The following is a 20,426-nucleotide window of genomic DNA, read 5'->3' on the forward strand; positions in this document are numbered from 1 at the left end:
GACTTATCTTTTCAAATGGGGGTCCGTCCGCGGGCTAAAGTGTCAATTTGGCGGTCCTTGACATGAAAAAGTTTGAGAACCACTGTAGCCTATATAACTCCCCTGTAATAGGATCTTAATATATTGACAGTGTGTGTGTGACGTATATCTCTATGGGTGTGTATGATAATTTTCCACTGCGCACAGTGCGCATGTAAAACACACTGAACGATCCGCCCCATTCCAACAAGAACAGAACACACACACACACTAGATCGCACCGATCCTATTGTATTACTATTACATTAAATCATTTAAGCTTTGAATTCCTACCATTGAAGCTTTTGGAGAAGGAATTAAGGGTAAGTGTATATTTATAAGTCCTTTTCTTAACGTGATCAACCTGTGTATTGTCTCTGTATTGCATTATCCCCGCGCGTAAAGTCTGCCCTGTTCTCTCTCTAACGCTCTGCCAGGCGCGCTGCTCTGCTCATAGACCCAACTTTACACTGCCGTGCGAGGTCTCCGTCTTTAGTAAAAACTAAACAAAACTATTTAGCTATTTACCGAAATAAGGACAGTTTTGGGTTGCTGAAAGTCTATTCTACAGGATGGGACGCCTCTCAGCACCCCGCCTTCTCTGTCTAATGCACTTTTTTGGGGCAGAAAATAAAATATGCCCGCTAACGTGGAAATGATATTATGTGCTCCACTGCGCCCTCTACAGATCTGGTCAATATAAATATACAATTGAGCAGACCTGTAGGGCGCAGTGGAGGAAATACAACGATTTCCATCTGGCGGACATTGCCCACCATGAAGAATAGACTTTCAACAACACATACATGGGGGGGGGGGGGGGCGTATATAGCGAAATAGTTCAGTTTATTTTTTTTTATTAAAGAGGGAGACGCACGGTAGTGTAATGTTGGGTCTATGAGTAGAGCGTTAGAGAGAGCTCACTAAGACTCAGTCTGAACCAGGGCTAAGTTAGGCTATTGTGATTTAATAATAATGCTTTAATAGATCCCTTTGTGTGTGTGTGTGTGTGTGTGTGTGTGTGTGTGTGTGTGTGTGTGTGTGTGTGTGTGTGTGTGTGTGTGTGTGTGCGCGCGCGCGCACACACACACACGCACACACGCACACACACAGGGCAGTGAGTCATTTCGGGGAACTGCTGGCTGTGTGTAACTTTGATTGGGTAATAATGGAATCGTGTGCGTGTCGTGTGTGTTAACTTTAGATACACACAGTGTGTCCTAGTGTGTGTGTAGGCTATAACACAGCTCATTGTAATGCTGATGAGTTATATTATGATAAAAAGTGTTAATTGGAGTACCATAAGAACATCATTAAACTTTAAACTTTTTCTTAGCTGTGTATTAGTTGACCATTGATCTGAATTTGTATTAATTTCATTGTTTTTATTATTATTATTATTTTTAAAATTATTTTTAATCTCTTTTTTTTTAAATGTAGCACTTTGAGATTTGGTTCAAATATAAAGCGCATTGCAAATAAAAGGTTTTATTATTTATTATTCATTATTAGGCTAATGTTAAAGTGATGTTGTGAAATAAGTGAACACATTCAATCCAGTCAGTTTCATATTGTAGCCTGTGTGTTAAGTACCTTTTTCATTTCAAGGACCCCTGCTGGTTTCATATGCATTGGAGAAGGTCTACTTTTTGTGCCAGCGACCCCCATACAAGATTTGTGTTGTCAATGTTTTTTGTTTTTTCTCTGAAAATAGCAGTTCACAAGCTGATAGCTCGTTAACATTGCAAGGTGTTGATAGATTGTAGAGCTGCTATTTTCAAACAGCCGACGTATATAGGGTTAAAGTGGTTAAAAACTGATTTTGATGCTATATTAACTGATTTTCCTGGGGTGCCCCAGGAACCCCCCCCCCCCCCCCCCCAAGGACCCCTTTAAGACCCCACTTTAAGAACCACTGCACAAGACGACGTGTTAATTTAACTCTGAGAGCGTACAAATGGAACCAAATGGACCCATACGGGTCCATTTGGTTCCATTTGTACGCTCTCAGAGTTACAGACCCGTAAGGGTCTATTTGGACCCCCGGCGGTCCCCGAACCCGATGTTGAGAACCAGTGAATCGTAATCTGTGGAGTTTGTCTTGAAACCCTTTATATAATTATAAATGATAATGTAGTTGTATTGCTTCTTTACTAATAGTTGCTTAATTTCTTTTGCCAGAAACAGCTTTCCATAAGCGATTTGAACTCTAAATAATCTTGAGGGCTTTTGAATAGATTTTAAACCTATATGAAGTGTTGTTGTCGTGTCAATGCCGATGTAACATGATTTTTTTTTGTTTTCAGAATCCAACATGTGTGACTTCTACAGAATGGATCAAATCACGCCCAGATCTACTGGCCTCCACTCCATGATCAAGGTAGCATTGTGTGTGTGTGTGTGTGTGTGTGTGTGTGTGTGTGTGTGTGTGTGTGTGTGTGTGTGTGTGTGTGTGTGTGTGTGTGTGCGTGTGCGTGCGCGTGTGCGTGTGGGTGTGCGCCTGTCTGCCTGCGTGCCTGCGTGCCTGCGTGCCTGTGTGCCTGCGTGCGTGCATGCGTGCGTGCATGCGTGCGTGAGCATGGTGCATGTTCACATTTTGTTTTGCTAAAGTCCTCAGAATAGGGATGCTATGGGTTCATGAGTATAGACAAAATTGGAACTGGAACAGTATAAAACTGAAGCTGATATGGGTACTGAAATGCATTTTCTGTTTATTATTTAGCTGTAGAGATGGGGAGACCCCTGTTACTGAACAAATATACCATGAATCATGATTACTATCACAATATGTCTAACTCCCTTGTTCTGATGTGAGATCATAGTGTGAGGGGGAAAGAAGTCCCCTGCTGATTACTTCTTTGCTGCTGCTGCTGCTTTCGAGCTTGCTGCTCACCCTCCACCACCCCAGCACCCACCTGTTGTTTTGAAATGTATATTCATGATAGGTATGGATACTGTGTGCGTGTGCGCGCGCGTGTGTGTGTGTGTGTGTGTGTGTGTGTGTGTGCGTGTGCGCGCGTGCGTGTGGGTGGGTTAGTGTGGGTCCCTTGCTGAGCTCCTGGGTGTCAGGTGGTCGAATGTCTCGTTAGCGCATTTCGGTTTCCCCTCAACAGCGGTGCTTGACTGCTTGTTGCCAATTATCTTTCTAACCCCCTCCAACACACACACACAAACACACACGCTTGTATTACTATACTTGAGAGGACATCAGCATGTTAGAACTGCATTGAAAATAGCCAATCTACAAGCTCACAGCACATAGCGCTGTGATGTGGTTTGAGCTTTCAGATCGGCTTTTTTTCAGTGTTTTTTTTTCGCCATATAACTATAAGTATAAAATAGGGAAAACTCCAACCCTAAACCCCTAAACCTAACCTCCAACTGCCTAATCCTAACTCTAACCCCAACCTGAATCTTTGGATCGCGACACGTTGTGAGCTTGTTGAACGACTATTTTCAAAAGATTGTTTCACACATCTTGAAAACTTGAAATGGGACAATTCTGCACAATGAGTACTTTAAACTTATGGTACTTTAAGTACATTTTTGTGCCAATACTTTTGTGCTTTTGCTCAAGTAAATTTCGATTGCCGAACTTTTACTTGTAAAATCGGAGTACTTATTGCACCACTGATTTTTCACAAAGGGATATATCACTTCCAAACTTGTTTGGGGTCATTTTTATCTTCTACTTGGGCTTTTGTGAGCACATATTTTTTCCTATTATACTTGTATATATACTTTTTTTTGTTTTCATTTTCCAGTTTTTTTGTGTATAATTCCAATTTTTTTGTGTATATGCTATTCAAAAATAGCAGATATACAAGCTCATACCGCGGCACCAAGTGCCGCGCTATGAGCTTGTAGATCTGCTATTTTTGAAAAATCTTGGAAAAAAAATGTTTAGATTTTTTTCCAAATTTTTTTTTTTTAGCAATTTAGATTTTTTTGTAATTATCGCCTCAGGTCTTAATGGGTTAAGTAAAAAACATCAGAGTATTTCTCCCAGCAGTGATTTGATCCAGGCCTTGGGTCGTCAGCAGGAATACAAAGAGAAACAGATGCATTCACTCAATGTGTTCCAGTCAGTCCCCTTGGCAACCAGATATCGAGGCTGTCGGGTAGAAACCTCATATAACGGTTTGCAAACAAAATGACGCAAGCTATGCTAAAAAAGATAGCACAAAAAAAGCCATGAGGGCTTGTTTCCATTGTGGTCCTACTGTATGCAATTCAATTCATAGTCAAGACATACATGACACATGCAAGACATACAATACAATGGGGGGAGGGGGGTTATCCTCTGGTAGTACTGGCAAGCTACAGTAGAAGACTTACAAGTCTTGTTGTAAATTGCTTGTTGTAAACAGGTGCTCTTTTATGGTGGTTTTGAATGAGGATAGGTAGTTGCACCGTTTGATGGCTGGTGGTAGCGGGCTTTCCACGTTTTGGTGGCAGAATAGTAGAATTAATTCATCCTCATGTTGTCATCTTGTTAATACTTATCATTGGTTCAAAATGTATGAAACCCACACACACTTAACCACTTTCATGTTAAAAAAAAATCTGAAATAGCGAAAATAGCAGAACAACAAGCTCACAAAGATTTGCCAAACAAAATGCCAAATTTGACCCTTTAATGGTAACATTTGAAATATGGAGATACAAGGTTTGCTGCGTGACAGCAACGTTATGTGAAAAAAGAAAAGCCTTTAAAGACCTCGAAGGCTTGGATGTTTGACAGACAGGGTCATCTTTTCTCTTCTGAGCGATTGAAATGGACGAACGATGGGTTGAAACATTACCGTGTGCATTTACAGCTGGGTCTGGTGAGACACTAGATACTGTCTCATTAAGACCCAGAGAGAACGGTTCCAGAATGGAATTCATTAGGTTATTAGGAGTACCTTTTTTGTGGCAGTGGCACGTACAAGCATGCATACACACTTGTGTACACACACAAACATGCAGAGAGAGAGAGAGAGAGATCGACAGACAGAGACTGGGGTCAGCATGCCATAGAGAGTTACAACAATTCTGACATACATTTGAGCTCATACATTCTATTATGTTAATCCTCCAGAGAGAGAGACAGAGAGACAGAGAGACAGAGAGACAGAGAGAGAGAGAGACAGAGAGACAGAGAGAGAGAGAGACAGAGAGACAGAGAGACAGACAGAGAGATAGATAGCATCAGTAGATATTATGGTACATTGTGGTTTGGCTTGCTCCTGCATTGTGATGATATGCAGTTAGTTGATATAAAAGATGATTGCAGGAACTTGCTTTTGATTGCTTTTCCGTGGTATTATTACACACATTATTACACGCGCACACGCACACGCATGCACACACACACACACACACACACACACACACACACACACACACACACACACACACACACACACACACACACACACACACACACACACACACACACACACACACACACACACACACACACACACACACACAGACAGAGAGACTTACAGGGACAGAGACAGATGGAGACAGAGAGCGAGAGAGAGACAGATAGAGACAGAGAGAGACAGAGAGACACAGATAGAGACAGATAGAGACAGAGAGAGACAGAGAGACAGATGGAAACAGAGAGACAGAGACATAGATAGCATCAGTAGATAGAATGGTACATTGCAGTGTGGTTTGGCTGGCTCCTGCATTGTGATGACATGCAGTTAGTTGATATAAAAGATGATTGCAGGAACCAACCTGTCTCTCTAACCCAACAAAGTACACACAGAAAAATAAAGGTGCCAACTGGAACCGAAACTGCTTCTTCAGATGTGATGCCATAGAAGAACCTTTTTTTTGGTTTCAGAAAGAACCTTTCAGACCAAGAACCACCCCTATACACATCAACCAGTGTCAGCGCTACACCCCCCCCCCCCCCCTCTACACCTAATATTTTTGTAAAATAGCAAACCTTAAATCTCAGCTTGGGGAATGTTCGCCTATTAAGACCAAATTTTTGCTAGGATTCCAGTAGTTAAAAGTGTCTCAAAGAACCATACAAAAACAAAACGCTAAATAAAATGGTTCTTTAATAGGTGTTGGTTCTTCATGGAACCATTTAAGAACCGTTACTCTTCTGTGTGTAGGCAGGAGTGTAAAGCACGGTTCAAAGAGAATGTTGTTTATGTTCCCACATAAAGCAGTCCCTTTCTCTCTCTCTCTCTCTCTCTCTCTCTCTCTCTCTCTCTCTCTCTCTCTCTCTCTCTCTCTCTCTCTCTCTCGCCAACGCCATAATAAACGCTGTCACACACACACACACACACACACACACACACACACACACACACACACACACACACACACACACACACACACACACACACACACACACACACACACACACGCCCACGCCCACACAGCTATGCTGCCTCAAGGCCAGGTTGGAGAGTGCACACAGCATGCAACAGGAAACACCAAATATGGTCCTCTGTCTTCAGTGATTTCCCAGCATGCCTTGGCACACAGAGACCAGGGCAGTGTCTTATTGACTAATGGTGACAGATAGGCTACGGTTGACAGAAAAGGAGTGCCCTCAACGCTAGGTTGTTTGATCTGTGATCACTATCTTTCACACTCATTTTACAGTGTGATGCATTTTGTGAGGTTGTTGTAATAATTGGAGTTTAATTTTGACTGTATACAGGTTGGTTAATCCATCATTATCATTTGAGTATGATAATTATCATTTGATTCTGTCCCTGGAATCAAATCTAAACGTGGAGAAGCAGCGTTCAGTTTTTATGCACCACATAGTATCTGGAACAAAACTCCCAGTAAACTGCAGGTCTGCTGCCACGCTTAGTTCTTTTACATTACAGCTAAAAACATTCATGTTTTCCGCTGCCTTTTATTCTTCTGCACTGTAATGTTTTATTATACGTTTTTAATTTAGCTTATTTTGTTTTTATTGTCTTCTAATTGTCTTATAATGTATTTCCTTTTCTTAATGTTTTGTGAAGCACATTGAATTGCCTTGTTGTTGAAATATGCTACACCTGGCTCTGTCTTGCCTACAGCGATTTTAGTCTTTCATATTGGGCTGACAAAATAGCATGTGTACAGTGTACAGTGGGTACACTGTTTAAGCTGCAAATCAGAATAGCTATTAAACACTTATTTTAGGTCAAGACAATTAGGGGGAGGTGAGATCTAACTGAAGACTCATGATTTAAGCACTTGAACCCCAGCATCCATAATCTGGGGTGAACATTGGCCAAAAATAGCCTGCGTTTTGAGCTTGCAGATCGGTCTTTTTTTCATTTTTTTTCAAGTACAGAGCCAAGTCAGGCCCAGTTTATTAAAGGGATATTTCACTTTTTAAAAAACGGGGTCATTTTATCGTCTACTCAGGCTTTTGTCAACACCCCAGACCGTTTTTAAGTTGCTTGATTCAGTATTTAGATATTTGACATTCATTTTATCAGACACGCCCCCTTCCTATACAAACCTATTATAACTTCAAACTCCATTTTTAACATGTTAGATTCATCAAAAACACCCGTCCTTGGTTCTGGTGACTCACCCTGCCCTCCTAATACGCGAGGGGGGCGTGTTTTTTTCATAACTTTTTCATTTATTTTTAATATTTTTTTGGAAAATGAAAAAATAAAAAATACAATAAAAAATAAAAAATAAAGTAAATTAAAAAGATAATTGAAAAAACACGGCCCCCTCACATATTAGGAGGGCGGGATAAGTCTCCAGAACCAAGGACGGGTGTTTTTGATGAATCTAACAAAAAATGGAGTTTGAAGTTATAATGGGTTTGTATAGGAAGGGGGCGTGTCTGATAAAATGAATATCAAATATCTAAATACTGAATCAAGCAACTTAAAAACTGTCTGGGGGTTCACAAAAGCCCGAGTAGACGATAAAATTAGCCAACGTTTTTTTTTAAAGTGAAATATCCCTTTAAGTCTAGAGGGTGTAAGGTTAAAGATCACCATTGTGAAACAGACATTTGGATGTCTTACTGTGTTGTGTTGTGTTGTTGACAGAGGCAGCTAGCACTGGACGTGTCCGAAGAGTCCATGATGTCCCCACTGATGAGCTACTACCTGTCTACCGACGAGGATCAGTCCCTGCAAGAGGTTCCCTCTGGGTTTGACTGTGGACTGCAGGGTACGTTATGTTATTATATTTATGATGTATTTCACATGGCATAAGATACAGTACACCAAACAGACTTTTTCAGTCTGTTTTTTTGTAAAGGTTGTGTTAGGTCAAGTCAAAACAAGTTAAAAACAACAGTGATGACTAAAAGACACAGTATAAGAACACGAAAATACAGTAAAGCAGAATAAAAACTTCAATAAGAACATAAATAAAAACGTAATGCACAACTAAACTCATGAAAAGAAAGTAAAACTCTCAACTTGGGTTAGAAGATAAGGAATTGAAAATGGGTTTCAAGATATTTTTTTTTACAAACAGAGAGTGAGGGGAGGGGGCCAGCTTAACATCGAGGGGGAGCTCATTCCATTCCAGAGCTTAGGGGCAGCAAACAGAGAAGGCGCAATCTCCCCCATGCTTAAAGAGGTGGTGCCATGGTTTTGCACTTTTTCTGTTTTTCATGTGTCTATGAGGTTGATAGAACTTCATTAAGGCCCCCGCTGGTGGTTTTATGGTGTTTCATGTCTTCTCTGACTATTTGGAGTTTTTTCCTGGAGGCTGAAACCTTGAGAGTCAAACGTGCCAATCCAAAAACAGGGGCATAGTGACATCACAGAGCCCCCAAAAAACATACCCTCCCCCTCATTATCATAACACAACAGGTGTGGGCATGAGGAGGAGGAGGGACTAGGACAGGTGGGTGGTGCTAAGGTGGTGGAGGAGGTGCTAAGGTGAGAACCAGGTATACTTAATGAACTGGAGGCGTGTCCACATAAAAACATTTTTTTTTTAATTTCTGTACACTTTTTTTTTTGGAAAAAAATCCTTACATAATAATAATACCTTATGATCAGGTTTTAGGGTTGAAAAATATCATGGCACTCCATCTTTAAAGGGATAGTTAACCCTCAAAAATACTTTTTTTCTATCGATTAGTCACCCCATGGAGACTTGAATTCATGGATATTTTTCTGTTTTTTGTCTCATTCCTAAGCCAATAATTTGATGCCCGGCAGCGGTTCCGGTAGGAGACACAAAGACTCTCCTTTGTGTCTCCTACCGGAACCGCTGCCTACCGGTCCGATGGTCATCAAATTATTGGCTTAGGAATGAGACAAAAACTAAAAAATAACCATGAATTCAAGTCTCCATGGGGTGACTAATCGATAGGAAAAGTATTATTTTTTGGGTGAACTATCGATTTTAACGATTTTACATCGATTAACGATTTTACATTGATACACTCAGCACTGAGGATTTGAAATAACTGGGACACCAATCTACTCTGTAAATCCTCAGTAAAGGTAGGGTAAGCAATATATTTTGGTTAAAACAAAAGTTTTTTTTGTTAAAAAGTGAAATATATATTATATTAGTGTGTAATGAGTTGTGATGTTCCCGTACAGTAGACGTGGGCCCCTGCTCCGTGCCTCTGTTGACCCCCTGCAGCAAGGCAGTGATGAGTCAGGCCCTGAAGGACAGCTTCACCGGCTTCCACAAGGTCCAGCACTGCTTCGGCATCAACAACAGTGAGTCCACACACACACACACACACACACACACACACACACACACACACACACACACACACACACACACACACACACACGCACACGTTGTACACACACACACACACACACACACACACACACACACACACACACACACACACACACACACACACACACACACACACACACACACACGCACACACGCTTATAATGCATTATGACCTGCACTTATAATACTTCATAAATCTTATTATAAGTTGTTATGCATAATTATAAACTTGTATACTTTATAAGTGTTATGAAGCCTTACAAGCGCATTATGATGCATGATAAATGCGATTATAATGCATTATAGACCCGACCCTAATATAAATATACAGTCCTACTGCACTGGTGCGAGATGCAAAAAAAAACTCAGAAGAATCACAAAAATAGCAGATGTACAAGCTCACAATGTGTCGCATCGCAAAGCGTTGTGAGCTTGTACATCTGCCGTTTTCACTATTTATTGGATACTGACAAAGGACATTTTCTCTTATGATTGTAGTTAGTTTTAGGGTATTTTTGAGGACTACTGTTTTAGAATCGGCCTCAGGTCTTAATGGGTTAATACGAGGGGTGGGACGATATGGGTATCTCACGATACGATATCTATTGCGATATTAGGCCCTCGATAACGATAATATCACGATATTCGATATATTGCGATATCACGATATATCACATGAAGTTTCACCAACGATATATCACGATAGTCCTTGTATTCAATTCTTAAACACTTAAAATAGCACCAAACAGTTCAAAATCATCATTACACAAATACAGAGTCGGAAAAACAACGTATGACAAAAAAAAAAAAAGAAGACGATTTTTTTCGGCAGTATATCGATTATTTATCGCGGGACAAAGTATCGCGATATATCGCGATATCGATATATCGTCCCACCCCTAGTTAATACTATAATAACTCTGATAACTCTGGTTCTTTGTATAGACCCCCGCAAGTGGGCCAAGCAGCACGTCCAGCAGTGGCTGCAGTGGGCCGTGGGGGAGTTCAGCCTGGCCGCCCTCAACTACCTGAGGTTTGACATGAGCGGGCAGGATCTGTGTGACCTGGGCAAGGAGCGCTTCCTGGAGCTGGCACCCGACTTTGTGGGCGACATCCTGTGGGAACACCTGGACCAGATGATGAAAGGTGAAAAAAAAAAATCAACACAGAGTTTATACAGCACTGGCTTCTCAATCTGTTCCGTGGGGGTCCCCCAGCTAAAATGATTGATACAGCAGGAATCAAATGGATTCTTATGGGGTTTGTAACTCTGAGAGTGTACACGTGAGACCAAATGAATGGACCCTCACGGGTCCATTTGGTCTCATGTGTACACTCTCCGAGTTAATTGAACACAGTGTAGATTGGGTTCCCAGATATGAAAAGGGTGTGTTTACTGTTTATGCAGCTAACAATATTAAAGGCTAATATACTCCTCATTTGTATGGCCATACAAATGAGCTTGTTAGTTAGTTAGTTAGTTACTTAGTTACTTAGTTACTTAGTTACTTAGTTACTTAGTTACTTAGTTTCTTTCACACATTTTCTTTATTTTGGTTGAGAACCAGTGGTCTAGCTTTTCATCTGCTTGTAGCTTTGCTTTTTTTCTACATTTTGCTTTCCTCTCTTGGCATTTAGGCATGAAAATTGGGATTTACCAAAGTTTGTTCACTGTGATTATCATCTTTCTCCAGGTTGCCAGGAAGCGGTGGTGAACTCAGAAACGCTCAGCAGTGTCGTTCCTGATCTGATGAACTGGATGAGCTGTGCTGGTGAGAACTGCGTACAGAACCTTATACTGCATATCAACTGCATACCCAAATTGGGTAGAAAAATGGCTAAAAAACAATTCACTACTGTAAATTATATAAAAAAAACTATTTATATATATTGATGTTCTTCCTAATTTGACATATCCTTGTTCTCTTTGATCTACATTTCTTACTTTTCAATAAGCTTGACATATTTCTCACAGACACAATCATCTCTATGTAGGCCTGTCAAAAGTATTTTTGCTAATAATCGTTTCCACATTGAAATGTTCACACATTTTCAAATATCCAGAAAAAGCAGAAATAGCAGATCTATTCTATGCAAGTAGATCAGCTATTTCTGCTATTTTTACATTAAATAAAATGATTAAATGTCAATCATTTCTTTGTATGTTTAAGTTATTTGTTATTTCTACCCGGTGCAATTTGTAATTACGAAGCCTAAAAGGCTTGTATTCGTATGTTCCAATACACACAAACACATAATTAAATCGCTAATCGCAATTATTTGAGTGACAATTAATCGTCATCTTAAATGTGACACCACTGCCTCTGTGTCCACAGACAGCCTCCCTGACAGCCAGTGTCCCATGACGGTGCCAGACTCCAGCAGCAGTCTGCTCAGACAGCTGTTTGAGAGTCCAGACCCTGTGCCTGAGCCCGCCCACAACCCTGACCCCCACCACCACCACTACCCCACCACCACTGCTCTGCCCAAAGCATGTAAGTCAGGCTTATTAGTTCATCAAGTGTGTGTGTGTGTGTGTGTGTGTGTGTGTGTGTGTGTGTGTGTGTGTGTGTGTGTGTGTGTGTGTGTGTGTGTGTGTGTGTGTGTGTGTGTGTGTGTGTGGGTTGTCTAAATATTGAACCAACGAAAAGTATTAACACAAGCTTATGACTACATAATAACTACATTGGATCCTATTGGAGCACAGTTTTTTTTGTTTTCATTTTCTTTTAATTTTTTTCACATGACTCTTCAAAACATTTATGTTATTGTCTTGATAATATTAGCATTTTTGAACAATGGCATGCCTGGCTCTCAAATTATACTTTTTTTAAACCTACTTATTTAACCACTTAACCCTATATACTTAGTTGACCCAATTAGGGGTAGGATACCAACTTAAAGGTGCTAGCTTAAAGCCAGTGGTGTAAAGTAAGTATATTTACTCAAGTATTGTACTTAAAGGTAGGGTAAGTGATTCTTTATTTTTCTTTTTTTGTTGAAATGTTAAAGTACTATATTCTGATATAGTAATCATTGCTACAGAGCGTTTGTTCGGTCACAGGGGTCTCTCCAGCTCTTTAGTAAACAGAATATAGTACATTTTCAGGTAGGTGACAACATTTAAGCCAATCAGGAGAGAGTAGTGATAATGCATTTTCACTCTAATAGCAATGAGTACTATCAGAATATAGAGCTATTTAACACTTATTTTAACAAAAGTAAATGACTTACCCTACATTTAAGTACAATTTTGAGGAAATATTGTACTTTTACTCCACTACAATTATTTGAAAACTTTAGCTACTAGTTACTTTGCAGATTTATGTACTTAGTAACATTTTGAACACAGGCCTTTTACTTAACAGAGTATTTCTTCATTGCAGTATTGATACTTTTACTTTTTCCACCACTGCTTAAAGCTAAACACTCCTTTTATCATGATGATCTCTTGCAGTTTCACTCCCGGATCAAAGTTCAATAGAAAGCGTGGACAGCTTTGAGGGTCTGCGCTCGTGGGGCAGCCAGTCGTCCTTGGCGGACATGCAGACCGTCCCGTCCGTCGACGGCTTCGACGACGACTGCGGCGGCGCCGCAGCGCCGCCCAGCCTCAGCAAGCAGCACCGCTCCTTTAAAGACTACGTTCTGGAGAGGAGCGAGCTGGTGGAGCAGGGGAAGCCTGTCATACCGGCTGCTGTCCTGGCCGGCTTCACCGGTAAGTTAAAAAGGCTCTGGCGTCAGCCATTTTGTTTTGTAATGCCGTTTTTATGGTACATTTTTGGGTCATGCGTGGGATGGCCGACTTGGAAGGATTAAACGCTCTGTTAACCCATTAAGACCTGAGGCCGATTGTACAAATGCCTTCTAAATCAGTCGTTCCCAAACTTTTTTGTGCGAAGGAGGACCCCCAAACGCTTTCAAGATGTTTAAAAAATGTACAAAAATAGCAGATGTACTCTGGGAGCTTGTAACACAAACATTTCGGGCATGTAACGCAAAAATCTAAAATGACACAGTGGTTTCCCAGAAGGTTCCCAGTTCGCTGTGTTACTTTCGAAGTGTCCTTGAGCAAGACACTGAACCCCCTAACTGCTCCCGAAGAGCAGGTTGGTGCCCTGTATGGTTATATAGCACTTTTCTCTGTACTTAAAGTCACTTTACAAAAACAGAACAAAAGAAACAACTTTAAGTAAAAAAAAGTTAAAACGAGAAAAACTATGCACCAAAGGCACTATATAAATATAAATGCAGTGTTTGTTTGCCGAAAATCAGTTCCTTTCGGCAGTGCTTACTCAAGGGGCAGAGCTTTTGACCCAGCTGTGTTGTATGTATTGTTGTACAGGGCAGATGTTTTGGAACAGCTCTGCTTTATTGTTATAGAAAAATAAAATAATAAATATTAATAAATGTTGTTGTTGTGTAGGAAACGGACCCATCCAACTGTGGCAGTTCCTGTTGGAGCTCCTCACAGATCAAAGCAGCAGCTCGGTGATCAGCTGGACGGGAGACGGATGGGAGTTCAAACTCACTGACCCTGATGAGGTGTGTACCATGATGTTGCTTTTCATCAACTTGTAGCTTTTATTTTTAAAGGAAAGAAAATAATATTCACAAATTGAATCGCCCATCAAGATAGTGTGTACTGTGATTTTCTTTCCCCTACATTTTTGTTATAGGCTCTATGCACAGCAGCCATATTATCACTTCATGCCCAGGTGTTACCAATGATACTAATGAAGGCTCTGTTCCATTTAGTGTAGCACAGTGGTTTCCACGACCCCCATAACTCTGAGAGTGTACAAATGGAACCAAATGGACCCTTCCATTTGGTTCCATTTGTACACATACTCACAGTTACACACCTGTAAGGGGCCATTTGGAAGCCCTTGAGGGTCCCTGGACCCCAACTGTAGACCCACTGGTGTAACAGAGTGTTTCCAGTGAGCCAACATGCACAATATCAGCACCCTGACTCTGTTTGACCAGAATGGAACAGAGCCTTCATTAGTATCATTGATAACACCTGTGAATGTCTTATATGGCTGATGTGAATAGAGCCTATTGAGATGTCACAACCTTTTTGGGAAGAAATTCAGCTTGTTTGTTTAGAAGAACGGTCAAGAACCTATGTTGGATTACATTTGTATCCTGCCTGAAAATGTATTTTCTGTTTACTAAAGAGCTGGAGAAACAGGGAGACCCCTTTTACTGAATACACACTCTATAGTAGAGATAGCGTTCAGATAACTTTGGGGGGGGGGAGGAAGCAATATTTCTGAAATGGGCCCACTGAGTTGTGCCAGTTTAATATGTTTGAGTGCACATTAACTAATTTCATCCTCGACTTCCTTTCATTAACACGTGTGAATTGTGTGTAGTTCTAGGTTTTTTTATTGGGATGATGAAGGCTGATTGGCCTATGTACATAGCTGTACAGTACATTTCTAAGTGTTGAATGGAGTTTGTACAGGTGGAAGCATGTCTGGGAAGACTGCTAAAGCCTCATTTATACTCTGTGGTATGACTACAAGCCACCAGCTTGCGTTGTTGGCTTGCAGACGTGTACTTTTTGGCTAATCTCCCTGGGAAGAAGGCTTATGATTACACAATAGTCACATAACAGTCCAGTTTAGTGTAAAATCCGCTATGCGGCATTCAATAAGCTGTTTTCTAAATTACGTAAGCAACACTGTAATAAACAATCATTTATTTTCCGAGAAAGTTTGCCTACATTTTAATTGGGGGGTGGGGGCGATAAGGGACCTGGATGTTGTGGATAGGGAGTGCTGGCCCAAAAAAGAGTTGAGAAACACTGCTCTATAGCAATGATTGCTCTCTGAATATAAAGCTATTTAACACTTATTTTAAAAAGAAATATCACATACAGCCTCTTTAAACGCATCAGTGTCATTTTAGATTTCTCTGGCTATTCAAAAATAGCAGATATACCAGCTCATAGCGCGGCACCGAGTGCCGCACTATGAGCTGGTAGATCGGCTATTTTTGAAAAATCGTGAAAATGTGTGCAAATCTTTGAATATATATATATTTTTAAAGAGATTTTTTTAACTCAAATCTTTACTTCTGGGGGGTCCCTGGAACAACGTGTTTTGAGATGGGAGTCCGCGGCCAAATACATATCATTTTTAGGGTCCTTGACATGAAAAAGTTTGGGCACCATTGATATGTCAATAATAATATAATAATATCAATAATCCTAACAGAAAACTGTTAGGATTTAGAAGACATTTGTAAAATCGGCCTCAGGTCTTAAACCCTGCCTGTACGTTGTGTGTGTGTGTGTGTGTGTGTGTGTGTGTGTGTGTGTGTGTGTGTGTGTGTGTGTGTGTGTGTGTGTGTGTAGGTGGCTCGGCGCTGGGGCCTGAGGAAGAACAAGCCCAAGATGAACTATGAGAAGCTGAGTCGCGGCCTTCGCTATTACTACGACAAGAACATCATCCACAAGACCGCCGGCAAGCGCTACGTCTACCGCTTCGTCTGCGACCTGCAGAAGCTGCTCGGCTTCTCCGCTCAGGTGATTTGAATGTTTCATTTCGTTGCTGTCGGGCAGAAACCTCTTATCTCCATATTCAAACGTTCTTTTCGTAATTGAACACCCTACGCGATCATGCTACAGCGTCACACAAAAGTGTCAAAAGTAGCAGGTCTACAAGCTCGAAATGTGGCACGAAACGGCGCGTTTCTAGCTTGTAGATCTGCTATTTATGCTTTTGATTTTTAATCCTGAAAAGTAACAGTTTTAGACATGAAGTTTCCACCCAACAGAGACGATTTATTTTTCTTTATTTAATTTTGATTTAATTTGAGTTTTTTTTCAATTTCAATTACTTTGAATTTGTTTTTAAAGTAGTTTAGTTTTTAATTAGTGAAAATACTTAGTTCTAGTTTGTTTTTCTTTTTCCATTTAATATATATATATAATGTATTCGAACTGGCACTGCTAAATGACTTGCAACAGACTTGTATGAAATATTAAGATTTATATTTTCTCTACGATTATTTACTTTTAGTTTTTTCTTTTAGGGTTTTGTAAACACACAATACAATCTGAGTCAGTTACTGTGTTTTTGTAAAGCCTCGTTTGTATTCTTATTTCCGTGAACTTGAATGTTTTGTCAATTCTAGTTTGCCTTTCGTTCGTTTTAGTTTTAACTACAACAACCCTGTTCTCTCTGCTCAGGAGCTGCACACGATGCTGGGCGTTCAGCCGGACACGGAGGACTGAACGCAGCTTTAGACGGAGGGGGCGCGTAGGAGTCATTCAGGCACGGATATGGAGCCATACGGAGTTCATTTCCCCCCCTGTAGCCACAGTTGTTCCGAAACGCTGTACAGTTAGCCCACCTGATGTATGGCGCTTTCTGAGCGGGCAGGTGAGGAGGCGCTGTGAGTCCCTGTCCTTATACAGGGACAGACAGAGATGTCACTTAACCAGCGTGACAGACACTCATGTCATTGTACATTTTTGCAGGGGTCTTTGTGGGGATACCATTTTGTGGAGAAAAAAATCATCACGTCCCATGGCAGCTATTGTTTAGTGCCATGGATTGTTAAATGAGCTGAATGATAATTATGAATGAATTATTATTAATATGCGTCTTACTCAAAAGTGCACAGAGTAATTGAGCGGAGATCAGTGCAACCCGCTAGTAGGTCTGTCACAGTTATTGCTTTGTGCCTGATTGCAATTATTCGAGATAATCGCGATTATGTTGATCGTCAGATCGTCAGAATTGTTTTCCATTGATCTGTTCGAAAATTCATCTGTTGAAATAGTTTATCAATTTTCAACAATAGCAATGCGGCGTGTTGTGAGCATGTAGGCTATTTCTGCTACTTCTAAATGTTTTTAAAGGATAAAATGGTCTGTTTTGGCCATAGAACATTATTTATTTTGATTGTTGGTGGCTTTGTATAGGCCCGCCTATTTAAGTCATTTGTCATATCTGTCCCGTGCAATTTCTGTTTACAAAGACTAAAAGGCAAAGATAAATGTCACTTTTATGCCGACGCAAAAAATATAACACAATTAAATAATGAATCATAATTATTTGTATGACAATTAATCGTCAGCTACTGTTTAATGTCATGACCGTGACAGGCCTATCGGCATGTTAGTGGACAGCTATGCTTTTCTTTCATTCTGAGTGTCTGTCATAAGCCATGAGCTAGGAAGGAACATGAAATTGATCAGGGTGGAAAAACAGTCAAAGCTATGGCTGTTTTGTTTACTGTTTCAAAGTTCTCATAAAGTATAGTGTTTTATTGAAAATGCTAGAAGCTGCTTTTTTTTACTGGTGTGATGGCGCCTACTGTAAGCTGCTGTGCCGCTACTGTACTGTAAATATCTGGATTAAAAAATACTATTTTAAAATGGCTTGTTTAAAGAACTTAGGTATACTATATTATGTCATGAACTAAGTATTGGAGCTCAGTTCATGACGTATTGGACTAAAAGAACAGGGAAGGGAATAGTGTCCCATTGTGTGAATGCTAGTGAAATAAACATTTTAAATCAGTGATGAAATATGATTGTATTTAAAAAATCCTGGATTTACTGGGATTTTGCTTGGAAGATGTATATAATGTATGTATTTTATTTTTATTTTAGTATTTTAGCAGCATACTAAAGGTTTGTTTAAAGTCTAAGAATACTGCTGTTTATAGACATAAGGCGGGGTTTTTTCAACTGATTGTGAGCCAGGGTTAGAACTAAGAACGAGGGGATATGGGCTAAGGTCTTTTTCTTGAGTTGCACAGAGTCTGTCTATTCTTGGCTTATAGTGGTGGACAGAGACAGAGTCTCACGTCTCTTTTCTGGCTCCAAACTTGCCCTGTACTTATTTTTTCAGGTATGTAAATGTGGCAAAAGAACAAAACAAAAAAAAACATTTAGTTTTATATTGTAAGCTCTGGGAATTGTGCCTGACACCTTCACAAGGGAGTGTGTTTCATGCATGTGCCTCTTGACAGAGTCTGTGGCTCTTAATGAGCTAATCCTTGTCTGTTAAATAGGGTTGCCAACCGTCACTTGAAAAGGGGATTTGTCCCTTTATTTGGAAACTAAAGGACGTGCCCCTTATTTGAACACACTTTGTTCCTTATTTTTGGGGAATCAATCTATGACACACATCTTACACATTCAAACAGCTCATATACACATACTATAATACGGGTTGTTAATATAATATACTTCTGTAGTAGTTCAGCTTGAAGCGCAAGCCTCCTCAAATGACCACTGATAATGTCTTTAGTTCTACTGTAAATATCACATATCACACAACTGCCAGTTGTGGTAGAAATAAATAGAACCATGAAAAAGAAAGGAAAGTAAAGCAAATCTTCACCTTCCTACATTACTGAATGCATGGTCACTGAACACATGCAATGCCTTTATGGACTACCAGTGGTCCGCCAGTTGAACACTCATCCTGACATAAAGCATCATTATATTTCATCCCAGCAGCATGCTACAGTACTGTACCAGCAGCTCAATACTGGAAAATTATTGTTATTTTTTAAGCAACTAAAAGGAAATCATGACCTCAATTTGTCCATTGTTAGTCTTTTTGTTCTTGTATTATTTCATCATGGAATTAGGATCATTTAACTGGAAAATGTAAAGATGAATTGACTCTTAACCGAGTGTTTGATAAGCCATATTCTATCAGTGTGTGCCTATAGGCTTGTGCTTGTGTTTCGACATAACGAGTCAATAAGGAGGACTGGCACTGTGCAAATAGGTTTTTACATTTTAATGACATCCAGGGGCTATAAGAAATATATAATTGCCATGGCAACAGCAGTATGTACTGTGCTCTTTTCACCTTTTGTATTTGTACTGTTGGGATTTATTGCAACTGAAGCACAATGTTCCAGTTACAAGGTTTTGAATTACTGTATAAAAAAAATAAGATAGTGCTTGAATGTACTGTAAGCTCACTGCTAGCCTTCATCTGCATTAAACATGCCTTTTAACTTACCTAGTTGGACCTAAAGTCTGTATATTGCACTGTTTACTGTTTACTATACATTTTGTAAGGTTCGTGATTCCTTTTTCATTTCAAGGACCCCCAGATTGATATGCATTAGACCACTGGGACCCCTCAATCTACACCATAAAATCCTCAGTTGTTAATTCAACTCTGAGAGTGTGCAAATGAAACCGAATGGACCCTTCCGGGTCCATTTGGTTTCATTTGTACACTCTCAGAGTTACAGACCCAGTTACAGGTCCCATTTGGACCACTGGTGGTCCCCAGGCCAGACATTGAGAAACACCACTGTCTTTCACTGTTGGTTGTATACTATACTGTTATTGGTGGCAGACTCCTCTGCTTTTTGTATTGTATTATTTTTATTTGAATTATGTATATTTGTTTATTTTTATATTATTTTTTTCCCGTCACTATTTGGATGTAATGTTGTGAACCGTTGACGACGTCCCCTCTGGGAATTAATAAAAGTACTTCATTATAAAATAAGCCATGTTCAGGAATGTCTTCTTTCTTCCTTTCTTTTAGCAGTGAGATTCAAATAGCTCAGATAAATCTGTTCAAAAACAACTCTTTTTGAAGACAGGGCTTAAAACAGTTATACAGTTAAATGGTGTATGTATGAAATATTGACAAAGACTCAAACTAAGGACATTTCTCTATGATTTTAGTTAGTTTTAGTTT

The 20,426-nt window shown here is 40.0% G+C and overlaps 1 protein-coding gene across 2 annotated transcripts; it reads left to right on the plus strand.

The window, feature by feature from the left end:
• Positions 1–201: 201 nt before the first annotated feature.
• ets2 (v-ets avian erythroblastosis virus E26 oncogene homolog 2) lies at positions 202–20,225 on the plus strand. 2 transcript variants are annotated; one of them, XM_084074476.1, is made up of 12 exons: positions 202–341; positions 2,325–2,398; positions 8,052–8,175; positions 9,573–9,695; positions 10,672–10,872; positions 11,421–11,498; positions 12,063–12,221; positions 13,184–13,441; positions 14,150–14,268; positions 16,091–16,261; positions 16,928–19,898; positions 19,963–20,225. In XM_084074476.1, the coding sequence occupies exons 2-11, from the start codon at positions 2,333–2,335 to the stop codon at positions 16,970–16,972; spliced, it is 1,344 nt and encodes a 447-aa protein (XP_083930602.1). In that variant the 5' UTR covers positions 202–341; positions 2,325–2,332; the 3' UTR covers positions 16,973–19,898; positions 19,963–20,225. The 2 variants fall into 2 exon arrangements, with proteins under 2 accessions (XP_083930602.1, XP_083930603.1); XM_084074477.1 differs by having other exon boundaries at positions 9,576–9,695.
• Positions 20,226–20,426: the final 201 nt, after the last annotated feature.

The sequence above is a fragment of the Gymnoscopelus microlampas genome, assembly GCF_963454915.1.
Source record: "Gymnoscopelus microlampas genome assembly, chromosome: 12".
NCBI classification, from domain to species: Eukaryota; Metazoa; Chordata; class Actinopteri; order Myctophiformes; family Myctophidae; genus Gymnoscopelus; species Gymnoscopelus microlampas.

Excerpts from the sequence above, each read along its gene's own strand:
- ets2 (XM_084074476.1), top strand. The coding sequence starts at position 2,333 with ATGTGTGACTTCTACAGAATGGATCAAATCACGCCCAGATCTACTGGC. Across the intron at positions 2,399-8,051 it reads GCCTCCACTCCATGATCAAG|AGGCAGCTAGCACTGGACGT; the intron begins GTAGCATTGTGT and ends TGTTGTTGACAG. Across the intron at positions 11,499-12,062 it reads GAACTGGATGAGCTGTGCTG|ACAGCCTCCCTGACAGCCAG; the intron begins GTGAGAACTGCG and ends CTGTGTCCACAG.